Raw genomic sequence first — 22,262 nt, forward strand, 5'->3', positions numbered from 1 at the left:
ATGACGCAGTGTGTTGGTAATGACATTAGTAACACAGGCAAAATAATATAAAAACATTTTATTTAAAAGTTTGCTAAACAAAACAAAAGATTGAAGACAGAAAATTGTGAATAACATCTAAAAAACCTCTTTAAAATGTATCAAAACGTAATGTAATTAAAATATTTTGTGGAATGTATGTATAAATATTGCATTGCAAATTATTTAATCATAAGAACACTTTTTTTTTGGATTGCAACATAGAGCAATGATAATCGAAATGTATGAATTCAGTGAACATGGAACCATAGAAGTATTTAAGTGTTCAAGAACAAGAACGTGTTTGAGAACTACATTTTAAAACTATAAAAGGCCAAAGTTCTCTGATCCCAAAGAAGGCATATTTTTTTCCACACTGTTGGATCAAGCATCATGCGCCTTTGAGTGACTGGCTGGGGCTCAGGAACAAGGCTCAGGATATTTTCAGATTTGTATCATAGAATGTCTTCTCTCAGGGGGCAGTAGAACCGATTCACTCCAATTCGATGCATGGTTTTCACCAGCGCAGTACTTTCTGTGTCCACATCTCGGATGACTCCTGGATAAACATCCCCATCATACACCACCACAAACCACTTTCCGATGAGAGCCTCTGTGAGTTCCACACTGTCAGTTTCATGACTCTTTGACAATGGGTTCTTGTGCAGGGTCGAAGTGATGATCTCATTTTCTTTCACATCTTCTTTCTTTCAAGTCTTCGCAACACTGAAAACTGATGCTGGATGTTGTAAATATGTTTTCCAAGTTTGTTTTTCAGAACTGAGATGAGGCCTTCCAACAATGTTTGCAGGGTATCATACACAAATTTTTTTTACAGTTAAACGGACAACAAACTTCTCTGTAGATCCATCTTTGTTTTGGCAACAAAGACTTTCCATGAGATGCTTGATGTTTCTGGTTTGTATTACTTTGTGGTAGAAAAGCTTGTCGGCCATGAATTGAGTGTTGTCATGAAGGTTGCACAAGCGGGTGTCTCGATCCTGGACTTTTGGCTTCACAATCCAAAAAGGAAGTTTTTTGCAAAACTGAGTGTATGATATTTCCATGTGATGTTCTTGCTTAAACTTTAGCCAAAGAGTGTGTAGTGTTTCGCACAGAGAGCGCTTCTGCATTTTTACCCTTTTCCTTGTCAGTGTTCCTCTTTTTCCCGTTAAGCTCTTGAGTTGTCATCACGCTCCAAGAACTCTTTTATTAGTTTCAGTGTAGATGGACTGATAGTGTTTGAATATGTTTTCCTGACAAGTGAATGCGTGACAAGTGCATTGTGGAGCAGCAATGTTCGCCTGAGACTTGTTGGATTTGACCCAAGTTGTCTTTTTGATTTATTACGAGGCGAATCTTGGATTTTTAAAAGATTTGAAAGTCTATAATAGCATTTTTTTCAAATACTTTTCCACTTTTTGCAGTGCTTTCTTCAATTTTTTCTTAGCCTCATGTAAATGTTCATACAATTTACATTTGTTTCTCTGTGCTTTTTTCCGTCCTCTTTGTTTGGGAGTTTGTTGGAATGTGGGTGGCATGCAACTTTGTTCGAGACATGGCATAGGGGTAGCATTTTGTACTTCAGGCTGGTTTGGTGACACTGGGGGAGGGGGGTATTTGAAGAAAGTTAATTGTTAATAGACTTCTGCTTCTTCATATTTGATCTTTTGTTTGCTTGATTTTGCTTCAGGATCTTGTTTAATTCTCTCTCTCTGTAGGATTTTGACCTCTGTGCCAATGATTTTGGAGCCATTTGGGGGTGAGACAGGCTGAAAACATTTCCATAAGAATAATGAAACTTTTTACAAATGAGGTTAAGAACGTGAAAAAAAAATACAATTCTACTACAAGTATTGAAATATGCATCGATAAACTCTGTGCCTCTGAAAGAAAAAAGTGGTGCTTTGTCATTACCGCTCATACCCTGTCATCACCACCAGACTGCACAATGCGATGGTAATGACATTGCAAAGTTTTTTGCTAACTGTGCTATGCTGGTAGAGTTATCTTAAATTTTTCTTTTAGCTAGCTAGTCATGGACAACATTTTTATATGATTATCAAGTTTTTACAGGAAACTCTTTAAACATATTAACACTACTACAAGTCAATAAAAATATGATGTGACTTAAGGGTACAAATGGGGGGGAAAAAACTTGAAAAATGTCTGATTTCTCTCTGCCCTAGCATGTGCTTGAGTGACAAGACAAAATGACACGGGGAATTAAAGAATCAGATTTTGGACAAACTTTATTGATCTGAAAATGGTCAATGTGGCGTTAATAGCAGCAACTTTAAGGGACAGACATATTTTAGTAAAAATAAAAGAGAATTTGAAATGTTTTGTATATATGAGGAGAAACCATTAATTATATTATATTTTAAGGAATTTAAGATAAAGGTTACACCATTTCAGCATTAGCGCTTCATATATCCAAACCCTGTGCTAGGGACAGGGTGAAAACTGTAACATACCACCATAAAACCGCTCAAAAAATGTCAACGTATACTAATATTAACATTAAATTTTAGACAACACTTATAATTAGGCATGCCCACTACTGGTTATTGAAAAAATCTATTTATATATATTTTTTTCATTAAATTGTACATCAAGGACACAAAAAGGCCCGTAATCAAATAAACACCCATATAAAAAAATGCTGTGATTGAGCAAAAATCTCTATTTACCAAGTTAAGAACAATAAGCGGAGCTGTCCTCCTCAGTGTCACATCACGAGTCCCTCAGCTGCCTTAACAGCCAGTCGGAAATCACAAAACCACTTAACTTTAACAACCAGATTGCTACAATTATGAAGAATAAAAAATGAAGTCCACTTTACCGTGACTTCTGGGCTTGCAGCTTCTTCTTCTCTTGACAACAAGTCGGCATGTAAGCTTCTCGCCTTCTCGCTAGCTGTTTTTCATTTATGCAAACAAGCAACAGCTTTTCCACCTTGCCCAGGGACAATGATGAGACGCACTCTAGCGGCAATACGAACCCACGACCCCCCAGTTGCAGGGGGTACGTACACTTACACTCGGCACCACGCCACCCGCAATACTGACATAAAACACATAAAATCCTAAATATTGGCGATTTTGTTATATTTTCAGATGGGGAAGTTAGAGATGTCCATATAAATTGTGCTGACGATTGGTCCCAGTTTTGTGACGTAAAGCAATGTTGATCCTGACCTTGATATTAACATAGACCTGCGAATACAGAATTATTTCCCAGAAAATGAATTCGGACCTCTTTCATGAAATTAATATTAAACATACAGCGGCTGAAAAAAGTATTGAACACGTCACCATTTTTCTCATTAAATATATTTACAAAGGTGCGATTGACATGAAAATTTCAGCAAATGTTGGGAACAACCCCAGAAATCCATACATATAAAGAAAGTAGAAGAAATAAGATCAGAAATTAAATTGTAATACTGTGAAATGACACAGGGAGAAAGTATTGAACACGCCAAATGGTATTTATACTTTGTGGACAAACGCCTTTGTTTGCAGTGATTGCTTCAGGAAGCCTCCTGTATGGAGAGCCGAGTCACATGCATTGCTCTGGTGTGATTTTGGCCCATTGCTCCACACAAGCAGTCATCAAATCTTAAAGGTTTCGTAGGCTTCTTTTATGGACCTTGAGTTTCAGTTCTTTCCACAGATTTTCTATTGAATTCAAGTCAGGTGATTGGCTGGACCATTGTAGCAGTTTTATTTTTGTCTTTGAAACCAATTGAGAGTTTCCTTGGTGGTATGTTTTGTATCATTATCCTGCTGCAAAGTCCACCCTTGTTTCATTTTCATCGTCCTCGTAGATGGCAGCAGATTTTTGTCAAAAATGTCTCGATACATGTCTCGATACATTGCCCATTCATACTTCCTTCAGTAATGTGAAGTTTACCAGTACCATTTGCTGAAAAGCAGCCCCACACCATCATGTTCCCACCTCCAAACTTCACTGTTGGTAATATGTTTTTAGGGTGATGTGCAGTGCCATTTCTCCCCAAACGTGGTGTGCATTATGGCATCCAAAGAGCTCAATTTTGCTCTCATCCGACCAGACTATATTCTCCCAGTATTTAACTGGCTTGTCCAAATGTGGTTCTGCAAACTTTAAACGAGCTTTGTCACACTTTTTTTCCAGCAATGGCGTCTTGCGTGGTGAGCGTGTATACAGGCCATGGCGGTGGAGTAAATTACTCACTGTTTTCCTTGTGACAACAGTACCACAGTAATTTATGGTGGTATGATTGGCTTTCCACTTACGTATTATGGCGCCAACCATGCTCACTGGAATGTTCAGAAGCTTAGATATGCACCTGTAACCAATGCCCTCTTTATGTTTCGCAGCAATTACTTTGCGATGGTCTTGAGACAGCGCTTTGCTCTTACCCATTGTGGCATGTGTCTTGACTCATGAGACCTTTTTGTAGGACATCAATTAGGACTGAACCAGCTGATATTCATTTGCATTGGCAAGGTGCTGGATTGTTGTTTGATTATTGATAGATTTTAGGTGTTGTCTTGGCTTTCCATGCCTTTTTGCACCTCCCTTTCTTCATGTGGTCAATACTCTTTCCCTGTGTCAGTTCACATTTTTACACACAACTTAATCTACAATCTTATTTGTTCCACTTTCTTTGTATGTATGGATTAGGTTTAGGGTTAGGGTTGTTCCCAACATCTGGTGAAATTTTCAGGTAAAAAGCACCTTTGGACGTATATTTCGTGAGAAAAATGGTGACCTGTTAAATACTTATTTCAGCCGCTATATATGTATAACTAACACAGAAATATTGCAGAAGGCCATTGAAAACATTACACTCTGCAGTTGTTGAGACTGAGCATTTCACAGTTCAGCCATAAAATGGATCTGAAGGCATCTTACTGTATTTGAGACAGAAATGACACCATTGCTTCCAGCTGCTTGGTGGTCTTAGAGGAATACTGTAAAATCTTGTGACATGTCTGCCCCCATAGCATCCTCTGCAAAGTTTTAGATCTCTGTTGGAAATCCATCAATAGCAACTGCCCGGTCTAGGGATAGAGAATGACAAGGGTAGGGTGCTGCAGGGTAAGAGGTCTGTAAAGCCTTCTTTTTTAGTGCTTGGCCAGACTTCAACCTGAGGAAATCCTGTCCACACTACCTGTCACCGTCCACCCCTTGAACAACGCAGCATGACAAAAGATTGGCAAATTTCCTATCTCTGCCTCTTCTGGCATCAATGTACTTAAATGCTGAATGCAAAGGATGTAAGAAAATAGGTAGAGAGGTTGAGGGACACAATAGGGCGAGACCTCGTGCCAGAAGGAAATTGCCATTTTAAATGGAATGCCAAAAGCCCTCAATACACCAACGAGGCCCTATTTATTCCTGCAGTCTCTCCCTGCATTTTGCACACAAGCATCACGTCACACAACGCAAACAGAAAAGCTAAAAAAAACCCAGGAAAATCGACATCTCTTTTTATGTACCAAGCCCCTGTCCCGTGGCGTGCGTGCGTCTGTGTCGCATCTCTGCCAGTCGGATGTAATGAACATTATATTAAAGGTGTGTCACAGCCAAATCCAGAGACTCTTCTAAAGCCAAGCCTGGGATTTGTATAGTGCCATATCGCAATAATGGTTTAGCAACACACTTACGGCTTTGCACACTGCACTTAGCACAGTGAAGTATGCTATCGACCAACCCATTCCTTGTGTATGTGCTGCCCGAATTGAAAAGTCAGGCGCAGTGCCCTGTGGTGACAGATGGTGCATCCAATAAGAGAGGTGGTGGCGGAGTGCTTTTAGAGTTACAACAACAGCAAGCATTTTACCATGATCAAGAAGACACACTGACGGATGGAGTAGGTGTAGTACAAATGTGTGGTTTTTTTTTGTTTTGTTTGTTTTTTAGCTTTTTAACTTTACAAATCTTTAAAATAAAGTATAGCATAGCCACAGGTGCTTTACTTGTATCACGCCTCCCCCTCCTCCTTATTATAAGTAAAACAGGGCTTTCCTTCATAACTGCAACAAATACATATTCCCATGCTGCCACCTACTTTACATCCAAAGCAGAGAAAAAAGCCACCAGGCTACTTCCTGTTTGGCAATCAGTACCAAATATGGTATGTGCCTCTCCTGCGTCCTACCCCTCGGTGGGCCATGTGAAAACCAAGTGCAGTATGAAAGCGCTCTTACACACACTAATATCAAAGGAGTAGTGGTCACAAGGCCGGCTTAGTAGCTTCAAATTGCTCAAAATGAAAAGTGCAGTTTCCCCTGGAGATAGACAGATCGACAGCAAGCGTAGTGTGTGTGAAATAGATGGCAAATGCGGTATGAAAAATGTTTGACTTTTCACAAAGCTCTGCTGCCACAACATAAAATAAACATTAATGGAGTCTCTTTTAACTTTATATGTATATATGTACATGTTGTGGTAAGGAAGGAGCTAAGCCGAAAGGCGAAGCTCTCGATTCACCGGTCGATCTACGTTCCTACCCTCAGCTATGGTCACGAGCTGTGAATCGTGACCGAAAGAACAAGATCCCGGATACGAGCGACCGAAATGAGTTTCCTCCGCAGGGTGTCCGGGCTCTCCCTTAGAGATAGGGTGAGAAGCTCGGTCATCCGGGAGGATCTCACAGTAGAGCCGCTGCTCCTCCACATCGAGAGGAGCCAGATGAGGTGGCATCTGATTCGGATGACTGCAGGACTACTCCCAGGTGAGGTGTTCTGGGCACCTCCCACCTGGAGGAGACCCCGGGGACGACCCAGGACACGCTGGAGAGACTACGTCTCTCGGCTTGCCTGGGTACACCTCGGGATCCCCCCGGAAGAGCTGGTTGAAGTGGCTGGGGAGAGGGAAGTCTGGGCTTCCCTATTAAAGCTACTGCCCCCGTGACCCGACCTCGGATAAGCAGTAGAAAATGGATAGATGGATGGATGGATGTACATGTGTTTGTAATGTCAAAGACCTTTTATTCAACAGTAGCCACTTCCAGCTAAGTGCAGTTTTATTTTAAGACATCTACACAGATTATTTTGATGTCCATTTGAAGGATGCATACAACCACATAAATTACAATAGCCACTAAAATACCTTTGCCCATTTTATTTTTAACATTACATTATGTCAGAGAGATAAATCTGTGCGGTTAAGAAGGTGCGGACAAGCAGACAATTAATAGGAGCACATTAGTTGCAGTCCAGTTACAGTATTCCTGATGTGTGGCCAACCTCAGTGATCTTTTTTTTTTCCCCTCATAAAAATGCCACTGCTTTCTTTGTGACCTTTTTGACAATTTAATCTGCAAGTCCATATTTATGACAGCACAGTCCTTTGTGCTCTGTGTAGTGTACTTTGGCATTAAAGCAATCATTTAGATTTGACACTATTTAGAGCCATCCATCCATCCATTTTCTGAGCCACTTCTCCTCACTAGGGTCGCGGGCGTGCTGGAGCCTATCCCAGCTATCATCGGGCAGGAGGCGGGGTACACCCTGAACTGGTTGCCAGCCAATCGCAGGGCACATACAAACAAACAACCATTCTCACTCACAGTCACACCTACGGGCAATTTTAGAGTCTCCAATTAATGCATGTTTTTGGGATGTGGGAGGAAACCGGAGTGCCCGGAGAAAACCCATGCAGGCACGGGGAGAACATGCAAACTCCACACAGGCGGGGCCAGGGATTGAATCCGGGTCCTCAGAACTGTGAGGCTGACGCCTATTTAGAGCCAACCTGCGTAATTGCACAGTTCAAATCACATTTCCTAACTCTGACAGCCTTTTCAAGTTCAACCCGTGTGCATTTTTATATATCTAGCATAACTGTTTAAATAGCTATTGCATAAATGTTTCAAAGAAACCCTCATTTTCAAATACATAGAAACATAGTAAACTCTGGTGCGCACCATGTCAACCTGAGATCTCCTGCAAGTGGTTGCTGTAAACAAACTTTAGTATGTGGTGTGAAAGCAAGCTGACCTCAGTTTGGTGCAACCTGCATATGAGAGCATCAAGTCATGCCCCTGAATGTAGCCTCTCGAACTTGCTCATCTTTGCATTCTACAATGCAATTATTAGCAAAACATTGGCAATAGCAGCGGCGGGTGACAGGATGAACCACCTAGCGTGAATGACTACCAATGATCATGACAATACAGGAAAGAGAATGTTTAACAATACATACAGTTTAAATTGACTACGGATTAAACAGTTTACGGTTTACCGATATAAAGTGATAATATTTTAAACAGTATCATGTTTTCAGTTTTAATTATCATGATTACTGTCGACTAATGTCATGTATGCAGTGCCTTTCAGAGGCTAATTCATTTTGTTGCCACTGAGGAACTTTGTTTCTATATACAGCAAGTCGTCAGATGGCTTGAGCAATTATTTAAAAAAAAAAAAAAAAAAAGCAACTAGTGAAAATCCAGTGACTTTCCTGGTATTATTGGAGACTTTTGAAGACTGATAGTCCAGCACAGATGGAGTCCGAGCAGAAGTTTTTACCTCCGTGTCTAGAATGTAAGTGCTACAGCTGGCTGATTTCATTGCTGCCTCATCCTAAATGCAGCTTTGTGTAGATATGTTGCACACAAACAATAAAAGAAGGTGGATCAAGCAAGGAAAGCCAGAACCAGAGTCTGTGTCCACTCATTCTTTCACTGGAGGGAAAACAGGGAATTATCCCTCAATTGCAGGCATCCAAGACATAAGCCGTGAGAAGCAGACAGACATCTGTCTGAATTCTCAAGTAAGAATGGTGAAGACCTTAAGAAAGTGCTCACTTTTTCTATTGAGAGAAAGTTTGAAGAAGGAAAACAGTCACTCATCATCGCATCATATCGTAGCGGGGGTGTTTTGGCGGCCCCCGGGCATCCCAGCAACCCACGCCCACCCCTCCCTCCCCAACCAGACTCCACCCTGGACAAGTCGCCAGTCACTCGCTGAGCACTTAATTCAAACTACAAAATGAATTACCTATGAACACAGTTCTGCGATATTTCAAATTAAAAAATGATGATGTTGCAAAAAAAAAATCCTGCTAGATTGAAGGACGATCTAAATATTTCATGACGGAAAAAGATGATCATTAAACAACTTTATGTTGATGCTGAACCAAAGCATGCAAAATTCACTTGACATCATTGACATTATTGAAGTACATCATACTTATTTCTTTCCCCATTGTCCCAATGAAAGCGTTAATACCCATCTGAACAATCAGTTGTGCATTCATCTTTAAAATGAAGTGTTTATGCACTTCACCCAAACAATAATAATTATCTGATGGACTGAAATGGTATGGTAACTTGTCACTTCACAAAAGACATATTCTAGAAAGCGGTATGTGTGGAGAAAACCAGGCACCGCTCATCACCGGTCCAATACAGTCCCAACAGTGAAGCATGGTGGTGGCAGCATTATACTGTAGGGGTGTTTTTCAGCTGCAGGGACAGGACGACTGGTTCCAATCGAAGGAAAGATGAATGTGGCCAAGTACAGGGATATCCTGGACGAAAACCTTCTCCAGAGTGCTCAGGACCTCAGGCTAGGGGGAAGGTTCACCTTCCAACAAGACAATGACCCTAAGCACACAGCTAAAATAACGAAGGAGTGGCTTCAGAACAACTCCGTGACTGTTCTTGAATGGCCCAGCCAGAGCCCTGACTTCAACCCGTTGCGCATCTCTGGAGAGACCTGAAAATGGCCATCCACCAATGTTCACCATCCAACCTGACAGAGCTGGAGAGGATCTGCAAGGAGGAATGGTAGAGCATCCCCAAATCCAGGTGTGAAAAACTTGTTGCATCATTCCCAAAAAGACTCATGGCTGTATTTGCTCAAAAGGGTGCTTCTACTAAATACTGAGCAAAGGCTCTGAATACTTATGGCTTTGTGATATTTCAGTTTTTCTTTTTTAATCAATCTGAAAACATTTCAACAATTAAATTTTTTTTTGTTAATATGGGGTGCTGTGTGTACATTGTGGGAAAAAACATGATTTTAGCAAATGGCTGCAGTATAACAAAGAGTGAAAAATTGAAAGAGGTCTGAATAGTTTCCGTACCCACTGTATCGCTCTGTATTACCAAAGTTGAGAACAAGTATTTTTTTTTAAATACTCGCTTTATTGCACAATTCCATTTACCCACTTATGGTCAATTCACATGGTCAATTGATTGCTAGGCAGGTGAAGAATCTAATTCCTGCTGTAATTCAAAATTTTAAGGATATGACTTCTTTTCAGATAAACCCCCAAAGGTTTTGTTGAGTCATGCAACGCATGAGTCATGTTCAAGCCAGCTATATCATTCCCACCTCACCCATGGAGGCTTAATTGGATCTTTAGGGATTTGTGTGGCTTTGAATAATAAGAAAAGCCTTGTAAAGCTAAACTGGGTTAATATTTATCCTGTGAAATAAGAGAATGTGTTTTCAATCATTTTGCAGGCTACGTAAGTTGCAATTACTATTACAAAAACCCTAAAAAGTCCACCTTGTCAGGAGTGTAACGCGGACAATAAAACATTAATGTAGAGCCTTGCTAAATACTAGATAGCTACAGTAAATATTGTCTGAAAAGGAGCATGTGTATTTCAACCAAAACTGCAACTGCAACATTGTTTTGAAAGTAGCTATTTCAAAAATGCATAGCACAACCCATATTGTGAGATCACATAGACCTTGTTGCTCACACTGCATGCCCCAAATCCTATTTTCTCATATCCAGCTTGATTTGATGAAGTCTGAACAACAAAAATCTAATGGAATCAGATTTTCGCAAGAATGTGATTTGCCTGTGCTGTGTGGCAGAGCAAGAGGAGTTCAGTGCCAGAGCATGACAGCGGAAGTACGTGGCTTGTATTTGTATACAGTTTTTCCACTGCTCATACTTAACTGTATTCCGTACATCATAACCACAACAAGACACACAGATGGCGCAGTACAGAGCACTGATGTGTGGAAACAAAAAGTCTGCAAAAGGCAACCAGTTTGGAAAAAAAACCAAAAAACTGTTATCTTACCAAAAATAGCACATTCCAGACTCCAAAGACTTAACCTAACCCTTTTTGTACTCACAGTTATCGCCGCATTCATGACGCTCTCTCTCTGCTCTATATGACCATCGTCACATGCCCAACACGTCAATGCCAAACATTCAACATGGCCGCCATGTAGGCACAGGAGGATCTAGTACAATTGTATAACTGTGACCCGGAAATACGTGCCATTCTCTGCCTGCATTGCAACATAGCACCAGGAAACAACAGCGGCCAATTCTGGAACTAACAGACTTTGTCAACGACATTTTAAGTGACAAATGGAAACTATTTTTGGACACATTGTTCAGTCCCGATGGAACCTTTTATCTGATATCCATTATATAGGGGTCCGTTTTATTGAGGAACTAAGTTAAATACAAATAACCTCTATATTGTGTACTGAATTTACTTTAAAAAAAAACACAAGGTTTAAGCCACTAACATTATGCACAGTTTAAATGTTTAATTCAGTGATTCTATTGCATACCATTTTAGGGAGCCCGCGTACTACGAGTGGTACTATTGCCACTTTGATAATCACTGACTTACGTCGTGTCTTACTTGTTATGCAGGCAACTGAGAGCTTCTTACATCACATCTTACTTGATCTGCAGGTGTTTGCAGTGTTGAAAGCAGAGTGATCTGACACCTATCAGCATAACAGAGAAGGAAACTGCTTACTGCCACAGTTGTGGGAAAAGCCAGAATCAAAGCAGCAAAAGTAGAGAACACAGCAAGATATTGAGGCAACACTGTCAGATTTGGAAACAAATGTACATTGAATTACAGACACAAACACTTGCACAACCACAAACTCATATACACACTGCAGTGCACCTGCCAAGACAAAGAATTGGGGAGAAAAAAGTCACTAATTACTTCTCTTTTCCAAACCATCGAACGAGTAAGTACCAAAGAAAAGACATGCGTATTCATTGCATGGCACTGCAGGATTGCCTGTTGACAAAACAAATAGATGATTACCAGACATGGTGACAGATTTAGCAGAAGAACAAGGACACCATGATTAACACATCAGAAAGTCTCCACTTTGGCTTCCAAAAAACAATCGTACACGTTTGGATCACACTAGTTTTTGATTTGAGTAATTAGACTGTGGAGGTATGACAGGTTGGATTCACACATTGCATAATGCTGTTCTTAAACGTTTGAGAATGGAAGTAGGGAAATTTGTTCTCTAAAGCAACCCTGCAACTTAAGAACAGTAGGGTCAGCTTGAGCATTTGGTCATGACTCCTAACTTTTCATTTACTGTAGTAATTAGTTTTTCCAATGTTTTTTTGCATTGAAATGCAATTAAATGTACATTTCCAGAGTAAACAATATTCCTCCCCCCCTGAGCCATCACATTATCGTGGTGGAGGAGTTTGTATGTCCCGATGATCCTAGGAACTAAGTTGTCTGGGAGCTTTACGCCCCTGGTAGGGTCATCCATGGCAAACAGGTCCGAGGTTAGGGACCAGACAAAGCACTACTCAAAAGACCCCTTATGATGATGAAAATAATTGGACCGAGGTTTCCCTTGGACGGACGCGGGTCCGCGAGTCTGAAGTCAGGCCTGGAGGTGGGGCTCGGAGACGAGCGCCTGGTCTACACACATGGGGCCCAGCTGGGTACAGCCCCAAGAGGTAACATGGGTCCCCCTTCCCATGAGCTCACCACCTGTGTGAGGGGCCAAGGGGGTCAGGGACCCGACTACAGAAGCTGGCTCTAGGGACGTGGAATGTCACCTCTCAGGCAGGGAAAGAGCCTGAGTTGGTGTGCCAGGTTGAGAATGTCCGACTAGATATAACGTCGGACCCTGCAAACAGTCCTGTAATTCCAGCTTTATTTCACTTACTTTTTATGTATTTAATCTGGAATCCGGTGTTCATGGAGCACTGTGACATCCATACACCAACTGTCGTTTATGTAGAAGCATATTCCAGCACGATTCATTTTCCCTGATAGCTCCATGACGGAGCCATGTTTGCTCAGTGAAGTTGGAAGCGGGGCAGCTGTAGCGTACCATCAGGGATGCATTCACTGAGCCAGGTTTCAGTAAAGCAAAGAGCGGTTTACTGTGCAAAGCTTGTGTTGGTCCTTCTCAGGAGAAGCTGCCTGTCCATTTTATTGAAAAAAATGCATAGATTAGCCGGGAGAATCAATCTCGGCTGGCAAGGCTTCACCTAGATGCCGGCATTCTTCCTTAGTATGCGTCGTCTACATTTTCACTAGGCCTTGTAGTGCAGCTTCCCCCCTGGTTCTTTGTCCTAAAAACCTGCCTGATGTTTAGCAAATATTCCCTTGTGTAAATGACTGGCGTAAGGTCACCAAAAATGAAGAAAAATTCTAAAAACAAATGAAGTTCTAGAGAGCACAGTACAGACGACCATCTGCAGGCACATGATGGAATGTAACGCACCTGTCAATTAGTGTACAGAACCAGGCATGTGGCGCAAGCAGTGAACACATCGCCAAGAACAAATTGTTCCCCGCCTCCACTTTGACATCTTTGCTGAACTTTTGAGTATGTGCTGGGTATTAGAAGCTAATACCGATAACACTCTTAGCACATGCTTTCTTAGCGTTTGACATTGACATGATAGTAATCCCGTGCTATCATTTGTAAATGCCGGATCTTAACCTACCTTAGCTGCCGTGTTATTGGCCAGAGAAAACTGGCATGGGGGTTTTACTGTTTTTAGCAGCATCCCTGCATGCATTTAATATCATTGCTGGACAATTTTGAGTGGTGGTCACAGAAAGGTCTCAAAAGATTTGTTGTGTACCCCTCCGCGGCCCATTTCATCCTGTTTTCCCTGGTTTTTTTTCGGATACATTTTTAACTCCAGTCTTGTAAAAATTTAAATACACCCACACTTCTGCCCTTGTTTTCTTTGTAATGTAGGTGCATCAATATTCCAGACTTCTGGGCTGCCTTACGCTATGTTTTGCAGCTCTGCAAGTGTCTATAACTGTTCACATCATTGTCTTTGTTTGCTATCAACGTTGAGTTGCGCACCGAGTGAGGGAAGCCTCAAGATAGCTACTCCTATCTGAAACACTAAACGACAGTTAAACAGCAAATTTAAATTTCAGATGGTAAAAGTGATGGTATGAAATTGTATCACAGTTTATTGGTAAACAAACTGTTTTATCACAAATAGACACAATCAAAAAGTTGCCTGCTCATAGACATTGTGCTTTTTCGTGGATGCATGTTTGTTTTTTACCAATATTTACTCCTTCCCTCAGGTAGGCGCTACCGATCAATGCAAACTAGAACTAGTAGACATTCCAACAGCTTCTTCCCTCTTGCGATCAACTTCTTAAACACCTAACCTATAATTCCATTACAACAAGCTGGCAATTTTTTTACTTGAGTTCGTTGTCACATTTCTGTGGGGCCAATTATGTATTACTCGTGCACTCACTGTAGTTGTCTCGCCATGCTGCACTATTTGCATATACTGGCCACTCATGCCAGAGTAGCATCTGCTCACATTTGCACACTGATTGAGGAGTATCTGTAACATTTGCACAACGAACATTTTCCCAGATTATCGCACTACTCGTCACTCTAAACCGCATACACTCCTTAAAGTCTCAGCGCCCCTTGCACAATGGTCATTGCACCGGACTATTGCAATATTAGTCATTCGAACTGCTCTAAGTGCTAGAGGACTCTGCATCTTTTTGCACAATTGTTTTTTATCAATGTCTTTGTCTCCAAAGTGTTCTGTAAATTGACTGTCTGTTGTACTAGAGCGGCTCCAACTACCGGAGACAAATTCCTTGTGTGTTTTGGACATACACAATACCTTTTGCAAATGTAAAAATATGTGACAATATGTCCTTTCTTTTTATTCCTTTAGGCTTGCAAGATGTCCTGCCTGAGTTTCTGCGTGGGCGTTTTGTGGTTGCAGCCCTCAGTTATGTGGCATGTAACTCGGAGGGCGAGTTGCTCTGCCGCAACAATGACTGCTGGTGCCGATGCTCTCCTCGCTTCCCAGAATGCAATTGTCCCTTTGCTGACATCAAGGTTATGGAGGAGAACCTGGAGAACAGCAAAGAGGCCTGGAACAGTTTCAACCAAGACTTCACTGAATCAGGTATGGGTTTAAGTGTTTGCCATGATAAAACTGCTGTTCATAGGATGCTTTCAGGAAGCTTGAATTTTTTTTTTTACAATATTTGTACCCCGCCTCTCGCCCGAAGATAGCTAGGATAGGCTCCCGCACGCCTGCGACCCTCGTGAGGTTAAGTGGTACAGAAAATGGATGGATGGATTTTCTAAAAGGAATAGGTCCCCTGAACCAAAGAAGTACTAAATCCATCCATCATGAGTTTTAGACAAAACAAACTGATTCTGAGTCCAACTTTTTTTTTGAACTTCTTATCAAATTTGTAAACTTCTTTTCCCATCTGTTTCCCCATAAATTATTACCAAATGTTGCCTCATTCAGTAGTCAAAGCTCTACTTGGTTCAGTTTCAGACATATGGAGGTTTAGCATCAGCCTTGCATCATAGGAGGCAGTATTCATTTGTTTGATCAAACTGTGCCATATGGAATATAATCTAAGCAGAGGGGATTCTAGACACCCTGAGGACCCCAGGCAAAAGAACAGGTGTATATGTGTGAGTGTGCATGTGTGTGTGTGTGTATATATATATACAGGAAGTTCTCGAGTCACGACGTACTCGACCTACGACATTTCGACTTTACGACGCCCATGCCTCAGCACCATAGTATTTCTGTAGTGCATAGTGCTTGTCTGTGTCTTTGCATTTTTCGCCCTCCTTTTTTCACATTATGGCCCCAAAGAAGAAAGCTGGGTCTTCTAGCGATGCTGGTCCAGCCAAAAGAAAAGCAATTACCATGGAAATGAAGCTTAACATCGTAAAAAGATCGGAGAAAGGAGAGTCGTCGACGAACATCGGTAAAGACTTTCTTCAGTCGGTCGACCGTGGCGACCATTATTAAGGACAAAGCCCGTATTTTAGCGCACGTAAAGGGTTTCGCCCCTCTGAGGGATACAGTGATCACAAAGAAACGTTTTTCGATCCTTGCCGAGATGGAAAGATTACTTACGTTATGGATCGAGGATGAGAATAAACGTAGGCTCAATATCAGCCAAATGCTCATTCACGAAAAGGCACGGTGTATTTTCCAAAACTTTGAAAGAGCAGAAAGGCAAGGATGTTGAGAAGGAGGAATTTACCGCTAGCAAGGGCTAGTTTGTGAGATTCAAAGCCCGTGCCAATCTTCATAATCTGAGGGTCCAGGGGGAAGCTGCATCCGCAGATGAAGCGGCTGCGAAAGTTTTTCCGGGTCATCTAGCCAAGATAATCCGGGAGGGTGGGTATCTTGCGGAGCAAGTTTTCAACGTGGACGAAACCGGATTGTTCTGGAAGCGGCTGCCTAATCGGACCTACATCTCTAAGGAGGAGAAGACGGCCCCGGGCCATAAAGTTGGGAAAGAGAGGCTTTCTATGCTGCTTGGGGGTAACAGTGCTGGGGACTTCAAGCTTGAAACCTTTGCTCGTCTATCTTTCTGAAAGCCCCAGTACACTCAAGGGGATATGGAAGAGCATCCTACCAGTCATCTGGAAGTCAATTAAGAAGGCATGAGTGACGCTAACTGTTTTTGAGGATGGGTTCACCAACCATTTTGTCCCTGCAGTGGAGCGGTACTGTGCGGCCAAGGGCTTCCCCTTCAAGGTATTACTTTTGCTCGACAATGCTCCTGGCCATCCTCGTACTTTGGGTGATTTCCACCCCAATGTTAAGGTGGTTTACCTCCCACCCAACACGACATCCCTGCTGCAGCCCATGGATTAAGGCGTCATTCCGTCCTTCAAGGCATACTACCTTAGAAGGACTATGGCTCAGACTTTGGCATCACAATTCATTGTGATGTAAAGTTGCTCCGGTGAAGTTTTAGCTCAGTATTAAGTTTTTTTTTTTTCTGACATTGGCTCTTACATTGTTTGAAGACTAAAATAAACGCTAAAATCCATCAGTACAAAAGTGCAACCAACCGTTTACCTTGTTAGCTGTCTCAATGTTGGCATAAACGTATTTTATTGTTTCACTCACCCAATTGACTGACCGTTGACGACACTGAAGCTCCACGCGGTATTGGCTGAGGCTCGGAGGGGGAGGGAGTGCATCAGATGCTACACATCGTGAAAGCCTCCTTCGCACAATATAATCTTATTCCAAGTGTTGCACTGAGGCGATTGGTCATTAATTTTAACAAAGTTAAGACACACTTTTGTTCGCTGCCGTTGGGTACACGTCTTCGTGCACATTCTTCGTTGGTTTTCGCGGCTTCTTCGTTGGCTTTCGCCACTTCGGGGTCGGCGGAATCGGCATTGAAACGGGGAACCGATATTTTTAAATTTGAACGATTCCACGAGAACCGGAACGTTAGTCCCAATCGGTTCTCGATTCCCAACCCTAGATATGACCTGCATCACAATTTTTTCTTTTATTATTATTTTTTTTTTAATGTGGGGGGCGCAACATGAAAAGTGTGATGTCGAAAAAGTGGGGGGGTTGTGACACCGACATTCCTATTTCAAGACTACTACAACTATAACTACTACTAAAGAAAATGGTTTAATATAAAGCTTTACTAGATATTGTCAGCCTAATAGCATAATTCCACAAGTAATTTTTTAAAGATTTTCTAAAAATAATAAACACATGAAATTCAAGAAACAACTGGAGTCCAATTCCCTCTAATCTACCTTTGCAGATTACCATGACCTGGATGACAGAGAATCTATATTTACATAACATAAAGACAACACAAAATTTTTAGCAAGCACATTGGTATTTTTTATTCATATTTTGCCATAGTTTCATATTTTTCTATTCATATTTTTAAAAACGACTCAGTCTTTTATGCTATTAGGCTAGCAATTGCCAAGACTCTTAGAAACTATTTACAACTAAAATGGTAACATAATTTCTCTTCATAAAGATAATAAGCAAAACATTTTTCCTCTACTTGTGCTCCTTGTCAAGGTCCAAAAATGATCCTAAAAAATGTCATCTTACTACAGGTTGCTTTTGTTTTGCTTCTGAATGTGGCGAAAAACACAGCGCATGGGAAGATCTATTGTAATGGGCTACAGGCCTGGAGGCCGCCCTAATATTTGCCTTATCACCTTTAACAGAAAGCTGTGAGCTTTTTTTAATTGCATTTATAAACAATACATAATTTCTCAGTAGATTGGTTTTAGTGTAGTTAATAAGTCAAAGGCGAATAATTTAAAAGTTGCCATGGCATTTTTCTGTATGGACACCCCTGCTAGCCATACAGTATTTGAGTGAGCAGCCAGGATGGAGATGTGTGTACCATTTTTCTGCATTGCCAAAAATTCTGTTTCAAATTCACTTGTCTTTGTGGTGTTAAATGTTGTGATACCTAAGGAGACTAGCATTTTTCTGACATTTTGTCTGACGTCATGCATGATGATGATTTGATTATGTGTGGCGTTTAAGGCTTTTTGTTTTAGAATATTTTGGTTGGACTGGGTATTGTATTGCTGTATTTTCAGCCTGCAAATGACATAAATGTCCCAACAACTAGCACTGAGAGCAACCGTCGTCTTGTGGTATGCTGAGCCGAAGTGATTGAGGCCATTGAGTTCAACAATCTTGTTGTTGTAAAATGGATTTCCACCAAGCTGGGACTATTTATCACATGGCGAGGAGGACTCAGGTGTGTGATATAATGATGGTAATGATGCTGAACAACTCTGCCGTCTCATACTAAATTGGAAAGTGAAGCCAAATCACCTACTTTTTTCTTTTTCTTCATTTGCTTCACGCAGCGTTACTTCTATACAACTTGGAAGATAGAGACAGGATTTAATTGGACACAGGTTTTTGGCAGATTTGTCTGATGTTGGTGGGTAGGCTGTGCTTTCTCTGTAGCACTCATGGGATTCGAATGCACCATTTATTTGGAAATTGTTTTGTGAGTCATATTGTTTTGTGAGTAAACCGCTCTTCCATGCATTATTTGACTCTTTGACAGCAACTGAATTTTTCCAACTGTTTTTCTTTGGATATTAAATCTTTAAAAAGGCGCAACAAAAGAGAACGGAAGAGGGAAAGAAAGTCATTTCAAGGTGTTCCTTGTTCTGTTGATGTAATAGGTTTTGTCAGGAGATTAACTTTGTGCTGTTTGTCATAAAAAAATGAGGCTTTTGTTACATTTGCTAAAAATATCGTGAAACAACACAGGTATATTCTGAACACCAGCAAGCACGTGTTCAGGGAATTATCAAAGTTTTATCAAATTTGGAGAAACAAGTCCACTTGGATTTAATTTTACACAAAGCACAAGACACAAGTTGAGATGAAAAATGAATGCTGTGTGGGGGGAGAAGGCCACTGGGACACTGCTGTTTGGATTTCAGAGCTTTATCGCATCATAACCACATCTTCGTTTGCACACACGTGGAGTTTTTGGTCACAATGACTCAGAAGAACCAGATTTCCATGTTTTGCTCTTCTATTTTTCAGTTTTGGATTACAAAGCCAAATTAGCTCAGATGGTGTCTGCTGTGGGTAAATGAATTTTTCAACTCATGAGGTCACTCATACATGAAACATCAGTGCTCTGCTCCAAAGGTAGGAAGGCATTAGTCTTAAACTGCCCATTGAGAGATAGGAAAATGGACAACGACTGGTCATTAAAAAGAAAAGACTTTAAAAGGAAGTATTAGTTTGTGCCAGGAGCACGTGAGCATAACTGGTGGAAAGGCAGTAAGGCTAGAAGTTTAGGGGCATGGTTTAAATTATTTTACCATGGTGTAGATTGGAAGAGAAATTGAGTAGGGGTTATTGTAAAAGCAGAGTGAGTTAAGAATGTCTTGTGAAAAAAGTCTCAGATCGAGTAATGAACCTGAAACTTGAAATTGAGGGTTTTATGTATAATGTGACTAGCAGCTATGCTCCACAAGTAGGATGTGACCTAGAGGTGAAAGAGAAATTGTGGAAGGAGCTAGACGAAGTAGTCCTAAGCATCCCAGACAGAGAGAGAGTCGTGATTGGTGCAGACATGTACATGTTGGTGAAGGAAACAGAGAGAGATAGGCAGGAGAGTAGTTGGTGTATCTTCTGGCAGCAAAGGAAAGAAGGAGACTTGGTGGTAGAACCTCAAAGTAAAGGAAATCATACAAGAGGTTAGCTAAGAAGAAGTGGGACGCTGAGAGGACCGAGGAGAGGAGAATGGAATACATTGAGATGCGACATAGGGCAAAGGTAGAGGTGGCAAAGGCCAAACAAGAGGCATACGATGACATGTATGCCAGGTTGGACACTAAAGAAGGAGAAAAAGATCTATTCAGCTTGGCCAGACATATTAAGGGTGATTAAGTGTAGAGATGGAAATGTGTTGACTGGTGCCAGTAGTGTGGTGGATAGATGGAAAGAATACTTTGAGGAGTTGATGAATGAGGAAAATGAGAGAGAAGGGAGAGTAGAATAGGCAAGTGTGGTGGACCAGTAAGTGGCAATGATGAGTTAGGGGGAAGTTAGAAAGGCATTAAAGAGGATGAAAAATGGAAAGGCAGTTGGCCCTGATGACATTCTGATCTCATGAGATCAGCTCCTTGCCCCTCCTCAGAGTTATACCACCTGTTTATTATGTAATTAGTGTCTGGGTATTTACTCTCCCATCTTTGTGGTATAGTGTGTTTTCAATGTCCTGTGTCCCATTTCAAGATGCTTGTGGACGCTGTGGTTCTAGATCATGCCAGTCTATGTACAGAGCTTTGAGTAATTTCATTGTATTGACAAGAACTGAGTCTGCTTGATTTGCTTCTATTTTATTTTTTTCCCATTTTTCCCCCCTTCCTTTTACTCTCTTATTTTCACTCATTAATCAATTCCAAAATCATCACTTTTCAGGCATGTTTGTTGAGTATTAACATTGCATCGTCAGAGAGCAAGCCATTTTCAACTCTTTATATTGGTCAATAATTTGTAACGATAATAGACCCACACAGGGAATGACTAATAGTACTGTATATATTTGAGAAAAAAGTGACGATATGTGATTAAATAAACATCAAACCCAATATTGTCCATCTTATTTGATGTAGAGCAGATTTCATAATCTACTATTAACTGTCTTTTGGGAAGATGTACAGTATGTGCAAATGTTTGATCAACATGTGACCAAACAGTTTTCTTTGTTTCCAAATAATGTTGTTTGCTCTTTGCATGCAGTGAGCTTGGTTGTTGTTGTTAAAGGTGAATGTACATTATTTATGAAAAAGCTCAGTCTTATAGACCAATCAAACGCCATTATGCCACAAAAGCTGTTGTCTTGGGAGTTACGTTTTTCAGAGTAAGGATTTTGTGAAACACTGCTTAATTGAGGAAAGGCTGTCCAGCTGTGATAGCAGCGTCAATGTCATCCTTATAGTCGTACCACCACAAATAAGACGGGTTTAAGGCACGTGCATATAGTTGAAACCCAGAAATTCATAACATAGCAAAGAGCTCTACAAATGCGCTTGGTGTGGGTTGCTCAAAACTGAGAATGGCTGGCCTGGCATATCTTCCATTTAGGGGACAATGGCACTGGAGTTAAAGTAAAGATGTGGGGGAGGTCCTGGCAGCTGAGGATACTGAGGCTGACGGATTGGAGGATTACACCCAATGACAGAGGGATATGGTTTTCTCTGGGAGGTTGATATGTCAACGCACTCAGATATACTATAGTAAAGAGCTGAACAGGACATAAGAAACCCACACTGCCATGTGTTACTGTGTTCAGTAATCTCCCTTTTTTGTCTTCGTTATGCTTCATGCAGGCTCTGAGAGCTATGCATTCAGGTTAGTTTTAAATCAAGTATTGGCTCCTTTAGAGCAGTGCGGGGGAGGTCCTTTTCAGCAGAGACAATGTGGATATTCAATGCCGTTGGATGCACTAACACACAGAAATATTGAGTATTGACTGCTTTATTTTTGGGGGGTTGTTGGCTTTACAACCAGTGCAGGCAGTGTTCTGACAAGCTGGTATTGTTTGGATCTTCAGCCTCTCTTTGCCTGTCTTTGTGGGTCATTAGTGTCCAACACAGCACGTGTTATAAGAAGAGAGGCATCAACATTTCAGGGGTTCATTTTAATTAGTCACCGCAAAC

General features: G+C 41.2%; 1 protein-coding gene across 1 annotated transcript in view; it reads left to right on the top strand.

Moving 5' to 3' along the window:
- brinp2 (bone morphogenetic protein/retinoic acid inducible neural-specific 2) overlaps positions 1–22,262 on the top strand; it is a 152,545-nt gene that overhangs the window by 110,066 nt on the left and 20,217 nt on the right. The window contains exon 6 of the mRNA XM_061798401.1: positions 14,962–15,198. Coding sequence (XP_061654385.1) covers positions 14,962–15,198 — 237 coding nt within the window. The remainder of the gene's footprint in view (positions 1–14,961; positions 15,199–22,262) is intronic.

This window comes from Phyllopteryx taeniolatus, chromosome 14, assembly GCF_024500385.1.
Source record: "Phyllopteryx taeniolatus isolate TA_2022b chromosome 14, UOR_Ptae_1.2, whole genome shotgun sequence".
Classification (NCBI taxonomy): domain Eukaryota; kingdom Metazoa; phylum Chordata; class Actinopteri; order Syngnathiformes; family Syngnathidae; genus Phyllopteryx; species Phyllopteryx taeniolatus.